At 47.2% G+C, this 7673-nt stretch overlaps 1 protein-coding gene across 1 annotated transcript; it reads right to left on the bottom strand.

The window, feature by feature from the left end:
- Nucleotides 1–133: 133 nt before the first annotated feature.
- On the bottom strand, nucleotides 134–6478 carry LOC109481513. Its single transcript, XM_019784090.1, has 11 exons — nucleotides 6290–6478; nucleotides 5444–5842; nucleotides 3267–3527; nucleotides 2825–3016; nucleotides 2470–2632; nucleotides 2070–2172; nucleotides 1682–1821; nucleotides 1444–1552; nucleotides 902–1097; nucleotides 483–620; nucleotides 134–204 (listed from the first exon to the last, which is right to left on the bottom strand). Exons 1-11 carry the CDS (start codon nucleotides 6420–6422, stop codon nucleotides 134–136), a joined length of 1905 nt encoding a protein of 634 aa, XP_019639649.1. The 5' UTR covers nucleotides 6423–6478.
- Nucleotides 6479–7673: the final 1195 nt, after the last annotated feature.

Here is a 7673-nt window from a genome sequence, read left to right as displayed (position 1 = left end):
ATGAGGGAGGGAGGAGGGAATGAGAAGAGACGAAAAGGGAAAGAGAGAAAAGGAGAGAGATAGAGAGAGAGACTCAGACTTTTACCTAAGAACATGGCTCATGCTGAAATTTCGAGCCTCACACAGAAAACGATTACCCGGGTTTGGGGGTCGCGTTGGCAGCCTTGCCCTTTCCCCAGAGCTCGAACGAGTAGTTGTCAAAACCTGAAATAAAAAAAGTGTCTAATTAGTGAGGAACTGTGTGAGGAACACATAAATGCTCATAACTGTTACTATGAGGTTGTTAACATTTGATCAGTGGATCTGCTGAGTTTAAAATCCGTTACTTATTAAGGACGACTCGGACCTCGGACTTATTGACGTAATGCAGACAGTCAAGGTCAATTCTAGGATGACTCTGACTTCTGCTGACTCGCTGGATGAATAGGGATTTTTTGAGATAGTATTACGGACAAATTCTGTACAGTGCCTGGATATCTTACCGACACCATCCAAGGCCTGCTCCTTGACTTCACGGCCACGTCTCTTCCTCACCAGGAAGACAGCAGCAACCATCAGGAAGACGCCGGCTATCCCCGCAGCTGTCCCGACAGCGATGGCGACAGTGGGCACGGTGGAGGCTGTGGAACGACACAGAGACGTCATGTTCATACTGTCTACTGCCCTGACTGTACACTAGTGGACAGCATCGCTAAAATTAATCATGGGAAAGATATATTTTATAAATAAGTGGCACATAAGAGTTAGACCCGATATGTTGACGTCCATGAGAGTTATCTGCCCCCTTCATGATACACAATGAGTCCAAGGATAGACCAAGATGGAAAGAAAGCCATCGATGGTCTTTAGTTTAGCAATGGATGAAGGATGAGGATAATTCAGTATAATACACAAACTTTACCTTGTTTTTTTCCTCTCACAACTTTGAAGGGTCCCTGGCTGAGATGGGCTATCTGGTCCGTTTCACTCGCACGTCGCACTCGGGTCTCGTTCATGTCAAACACAGCGCGCCTGCGTCGCCCATCGAGACATCCCTCACTGCACCGCGAGTCCGGGTCGTCCTTGAAGCAGACCACCATGGTGCAATGGATGTACACCTGGCATGGAGGAAAAACAACATCATGAATCTGGTGCAACGCTATGCTGTTCAAGGGACCCAAACACCAGGAAGTGTCCAATAGTCCGGTACAAAAGACCTTCAGTTCCAGAGAGCACCAAAGTAGCAACAATGTAGAGACAAATACAGGCTGAAGCTCACACAAGAAGAGGCCAAACGCTGGACCTATGCGTATCCGTAACCCTTTCAAATGCAATTTCCAGGCTAGTCTGCTAGCTTGCGACGCCAGAAGAGAGGATGAAGTCTTATACCATGGAAATCAACTTTAAGCTGACAGTTAACCAAGCCCAGCACCAGGCCAAAGTTAGCACGTTTGACTTTGTTACCAGGCTGGGATCATCAACGTTGGGGAAGGTGAATGATTGGATGGAGTAGTACGAGGCCTTGTCGCCAGACAGTGCAGTGTTCCGCTGAAGCGTTGTGTCGATGACACACCTTTAGGAGAGAAATGACCATGAATGCCAGATGATGATTTACTGAGTTATCTTAAACTAAAAACTTTGGCTGCCCCAGACTTCTAACACGTCGGTACTTTTGACATAAGTCACGTGAAGAGTGACGTACCCGTCTTGAATGATGTTGACGCTTGGCGAGTCGTCAGGATCGTCACTTGGCGTGGCGAGGCAGTGGAGGGCGAACAGCTCCAGGTTGTCCAGAGGAGAGTCCACGCTCAGTCCGAAGTGTAGCTGGTCAGACGAGCTCACCTAACCGCGGAGAAATAAGGAACAAGAATAACAAACGCGGCTTGCTTTGGGAGTATCCTGTGGTTAGTTTGTTACAACATACATGCATGCAAATATGACAAATATGACAAATAAATAACAAAAGGCTAATATTTAAAAAAATCTCAGTTCAGCTCATTTCTGAACACAGCGGCAGTTTGAAGCGTGGTTTGTAAATGTTCAAGACGTGTTGTTTGACAGACATTAGACTCAACAAGAAAGTATCTCACCTGCACAGGGTAGTCGGCTGACTTGTAGGTCTCAGTGAAGTCTGCAGATGGAAACATGTGCATCTCGAAGGCGAACTCGGTTTCTCCGTTCACAACTTTAAAGCTGTACAGATAGAAAACCATGTGGGTGAGAAGACAGATAGCTGATGAGACATTACCCATTCTATGCTAATGACATATTCCGAGTGAAAGTAAACACGAATCCAGAAGCTGGGTTCCGATCCACAAATTCTGTACTCGTAAGGAATCTGGGACTGTTTTGGGCTATCTGTTATAATAAGCGATGTCTTGAGTTTATTTGAAGCTGAGCTTCCCTTGCTCTGTAGTATACATGGTTGTAAAAGATTCATCCTAAGTCAGACGCGGTTGTGCATGTAGTGACACGTGTGACAACACTTACCTAGAAGGCGGAATGTTGAAGAGGATGTTCTGTTCCTGTGAGATCACGAACTGACTCACGAACTCACACTGGAACCTCTTCCTGAAGGTCGCCCCCCTCACAGCGCCGTTATTATGCACGACTGGATTGCCGATAGCCTCGTTAGTGAAGGTGAGTTTGTCCTCTGACGGCTATGAAAACCAGGAGAAAAACTTTGAGATGGAAAGAGTTATGAACGGCATTCATTCAAGTGGCTGTCTAGGCATTTACAGGTACACATTGGAGCACATTATTGGACCACCTTGTCATTTTCATAGCAATACCGCTCAACTCATCTATATCTGTTCGTCCAGTGACCGTTCTCTACATTCCAAACGTCTACTTACCTCCTGGGTCGTCCCGCACTCCTGCAAACCGGTCCGAAGAGTCACCTCCGTCTCGGTGTATGTCGCACTGCAAGTGTCGTCTGAAAGGTGCAGAGTGTCCACATCCACCCCTATTAGCGCTTTTCTAGGGAAGGTCACGCTCATGTGGTCCTGATGGCAGTCAACGTTCACGATAACTTCAGCTGAAAAAATCATCCATGCATCTGGGTGAGCATGTCCTTCACAGTGACAGTAAAGTAACAGCCACAGAGCACAGTCAGAAAATTCCTGCTGGAGGGCCTGCCAAGAAAAGCACTATATTCAAATGACCAGTTCTCACATCTAAGTCCGAAACACGTTAAGATGAACCAGCTGCTACATTTCAATTTTCAATAGGATACAGGAAGCTGTAGCTGTATGCCATTCTCCACCCGTGCCATTGCACCGACCTACCTGTGGTCTCTGTCCCACTGATCTCTCCTATTTGCTCATCGTCCTCTCCAAACGCAGTCAGGGTAAAGATGTACTCTGTACCTGCCCACAGTCCGCGTATGGTGGCCTGGGTGTCGCCCGGTGCTGGCGGGGGGGACAGGTCCTGGTACGACGCCCCGGCATGGCGGTAACGGAGTCGGTACCCTCTTACGTCATCAGATGCCCTCCAGGACAGGGTCATTTGGTCCATCTCGATATCGGAGAAGGTCAAGTCAGACACAGCTGTAAAGGCACATGTTCCATGTAAGACATCACGAATTTAGCGCGGCGCGCATCCAGGCGCGCGGGGTTCTTCGCGCTCACTTCCCGATCGTTTTCGCCATGCCTGCCTGGTATCACTGTGTCCAGTGCGCCCAGTGCGTACGAGTGCGTACGAGTGCGTACCAGTACGCCCATTTTGCCGAATGTAAAATATCACAAGAACACGCGTCACCCAAATCACGAAATCGCCAGGACACGTAACCAAAGTTTCGGCGCCTTGTGAGCTCACAACCCGATCGTGTGCCACATTCCTGTCCGGTACATGCATATACATGTGTGCCTACTCCGGCAGTGTGATGATGTTACGTGTAAGACATTACACTGCCGGAGTAGGCACACATGTACCGGACAGGAATGTCGCACACGATCAGGTTGTGAGCTCACAAGGCCCCGAAACTGGCATAGCGTCCGTGTAAGCCATCACGAAACCGCCGGCGAATGCACTTGGATACACGGCGCCAGCGCTGACACAACCCGACACGACAGCGTCCGAGCGTCGATTGCAAGTCTGGCGTGTTTTGCAAATTCGTGATGCGTTGCCGGTCGTGATGCGTCGCACATTGTATCTGCCGCACGCTCGGACGCTGTCGTGTCGGGTTGTGTCAACGCTGGCGCCGTGTACCCAAGTGCATTCGCCGGCGGTTTCGTGATGGCTTACACGGACGCTACGCCCCGAAACTTTGGTTACGTGTCCTGGCGATTTCGTGATTTGGGTGACGGGTGTTCTTGTGATATTTCACATTCTATGCCACTGGTACGCACTGGTACGCACTGGGCGCACTGGTACGCACTGGGCGCAGTGATACCGGGCAGGCATGGCGAATACGATCGGGAAGTGAGCGCAAAGAACCCCGCCCGCCTGGATGCGCACCCCGCTAAATTCGCGATGTCTTACATGGAACATGTGCCGCTGTAAAGGTAGTTAAAAAGTAAATGCCTTTTTAATAGGAAAAGTTTATTACAAATTCGTCCCCGGAGGCTAATTGCAAATTACAAAACATAAAAGAACAATGAAATAGAGTATGAAATAATTAAACTCTACAGGATTAAGGTAGCTGTCTAGAACTATAACTATGTCTAAAACTATGTCTGAAGGGTTTGGCTTTTCTTCTGTAAACCATGGAAGACGTAATCGTCCCATCTTAAGTGGGAAGTTAAAAGAAGAATAGTTTTTGTCTTCGTCTGTAAGTTTAGAGAAATTGGGATAAATTGAAAAAGTTTGAATAGTCAACTCATTTCGAGCGTTGTTATGGAATGAACAGTTTGTATTTCGTCTTCCACAGCCTTTGCACTACAATATTTACACATTCTTTCACATACAGGTTGTCCTGTATACCGGCCTCTCTCTATTTCCAGAGGATGGGCGCTAACTCTAAGTTTACTAATGGCTGAGCGTAGTTCAAAATCTACAATATCAAGATATCGTTCTATGTTGTACATGGTTTTACATTTTGCATAACATCATAACTTACCACTACCAGATGACAAAGTATGAAAAAAAAGTTTAATGAGGGCATTCGATTTGTGCAAGCTAGCAACACATAGCCATCAAAGCGCTGAAGAACAACAAGGCAGCCGGACTGGATGAGATCTCAGCATGTTGGAGATGCTAACCAGACTGATAAACCGCTGTTGGCAGGCGAGGCAGGTCCCCAGGGACTGAAAAGTGAAGTTCCCAAAGAAAGGAGACCTCTTGGACTGCAACAATTGGCGGGGCATTACTCTACTCTCAATTCCTGGGAAAGCATTCTGCGCAGTGTTTCTCAGCAGACTGAAGAAAGCTGTTGACAGGAAGCTAAAAGAGAGGAACAAGCTGGGTTCCGCAGTAACCGGTCCTGTACAGAAATAGCGATTATAGAGAGGCCAAGGGTGCATACCTTGCAGTTGTAGCTGGCAGATAAATCCCCTGAGGAAGCTGCAGTCTTTCTCATCCCAGGTGGATCCGTCCAACCAAAATCCCATACAGCCACCGTTACCGTCGTAGGGTCGTGGTTCACCGCGACCGAGATCCCAGTTGGAAAAGCCGGATGATGTCAGGGTCTGACCGTCCTCAAATACCCACTGTCCGTCATTGTTGACGTCAGTCAGCCCTAGCCAGCGACCCATTACTACTTCTGCTAGATTAGCGAGAAAAGTATTGGTGGCACTGTCCTTCGGCATGGCTAACATCCCCCCGTCTGCTGTACAAGTCTGCCTGGCCGCCTCGCGCGTCTTTAGCTCCGTAAAGCTCTTGTAGCAAACTCCGTCAAAACCAACGTAGCCTGCTATTGGACAACCTGTTGAAAAAAAAAAAGATTAATATCAAAGGGGCAAAGTTCGTGCCCCTAGCATGTCTAGATCATGAGATATCAAAGCCGGAAGTTCCGTTGAACATCTAACTCTAGACATTGTTTAAAGCTATCTAATGACAATGCCCCGGTTACTTGGTGTCACTGTGTTGATGGCGACTTCCATTCTGCGATAGCTCTATGAATGAATAAATTAATTCTTGAACACCTCATAGCTAAATTCTTGGAAGATAAATCTGGTACTTGAAGGCATGGTTATTTCTAGTTATCTTCTGGGCCGGTATTAGGTACTTAGTAGATGGGACATCCACCAGTTTATTGGACTGAAAAGAAATCTACTTGCAGGCCACAACCAATCCAACAAACTCATTTGGCTGCAGCAGTCTTTAGCGAAGCACTGAAATAAAAACGCGTGTTGGTTTCATAACCACATACCTATCGGACAGGCGCCTTGGTTACAAGGCTCGTCGGGCCTTTCTTCATCCAGTCCTGTCGTTCCGTCCTCCCGCGTACATTGCCTCCCTCCGTTAGCTGGTTCCGGATTGGTGCAGGTACGGGTTTGGGTCATCACGCCATCACCGCAGGTCACACTGCAGGCACCATCCACCCAGTCGGACCAGCCTCCATCTAAAAACGTCATTATAATTATAGATACAAGAAAAATCATAATGATGTCTCCAAGCTAAATGAGCATGTTCTTATTACATTTCATCCCCATATCCATTTGTTACGGGCACGGTTCTGCGGTGTAACTTTCAAAATGTAGCCTAAAGACGTATGTTCTAGATAAGCACCTGTATGTTAAGTATGTCGTGTCGTCGTGTTACATATGTATCTGTATCTGTATAGCCGGTATAACCGCCCTTTGGCGTAACACACAAGCTTCGCAGGCACATGGCGCGGCGGCAGCTGGCTACATTACACCGATCGACTTGTTACACCTAACCCCTGAACATCTAACTCTAGACGTTGTTTGAAGCTATGTAATGACAATGCCCGTACTGTACTTGGTGACGGCGAGTTCCATTCTGCGATAGCTCTATGAATGAATGAATTCTTGAACACCTCAATCCTTTGTTAGATAACTCTGGTACTTGAAGACATGGTTATTTCTTGTTATCTTCTGGGCCGGTGTTAGGTACTTAGTAGATGGGACGTCCACCAGTTTATTGGACTGAAAAGAAATCTACTTGCGGGCAACAACCAGTCCAACAAACTTATTTGGCTGCAGCAGTCTTTTGCGAAGCACTGGAATAAAACCTTGTGTTAGTTTCATAACCACATACCTATCGGACAGGCGCCTTGGTTACAAGGCTCGTCGGGCCTTTCTTCATGTAGTCCTGTCGTTCCGTCCTCCCGCGTACATTGCCTCCCTCCGTTAGCTGGTTCCGGATTGGTGCAGGTACGGGTTTGGGTCATCACGCCATCATCACAGGTCACGCTGCAGGCACCATCCACCCAGTCGGACCAGCCTCCATCTAATCGTCACGCCAGTAGAAAATACAGTAAAATTCATGATGATGCCTGAGCTAGAAAAACAGTTTTATCTGATGGCTTGGACTCACTTTTTAAGGCGCAAGTACAAGTTGTATATACGTGTTCCGGACTTTTTTCAACCTGTCTACTTGGAGAAGTGAAAGAGCACTTCTAAAGGACTGTATCTGCTATGGTAACCTAAGTGGACTGCTGATGATGTATTTACAAGTTAGATTTATTGTCGGTGAAAAAAAGGTGGTTTGTGCGCAAAATACGTCCTGGTAAGGTAAGAATCTAATATGGCAATTAAAGTACAATTAACCTAATACTTCGGAATTAAAAT

Source organism: Branchiostoma belcheri, unplaced genomic scaffold (assembly GCF_001625305.1).
Source record: "Branchiostoma belcheri isolate BF01 breed outbred unplaced genomic scaffold, Haploidv18h27 scaffold56, whole genome shotgun sequence".
NCBI classification, from domain to species: Eukaryota; Metazoa; Chordata; class Leptocardii; order Amphioxiformes; family Branchiostomatidae; genus Branchiostoma; species Branchiostoma belcheri.
Note: the sequence above shows the minus strand (reverse complement) of the source record. Positions and strands in the feature narration are given on the sequence as shown.

What these genes read in the sequence shown, in the direction of transcription:
- LOC109481513 (XM_019784090.1), bottom strand. Translation starts at nt 6,422, where the DNA reads ATGACCCAAACCCGTACCTGCACCAATCCGGAACCAGCTAACGGAGGG. An exon ending in GACCCAGGAGGTAAGTAGAC is followed by an intron (nt 2,633 to 2,824) that starts GTTTGGAATGTA and finishes CATAGCCGTCAG; the next exon opens with AGGACAAACTCACCTTCACT. An exon ending in GTCAACATCATTCAAGACGG is followed by an intron (nt 1,553 to 1,681) that starts GTACGTCACTCT and finishes TCTCTCCTAAAG; the next exon opens with GTGTGTCATCGACACAACGC.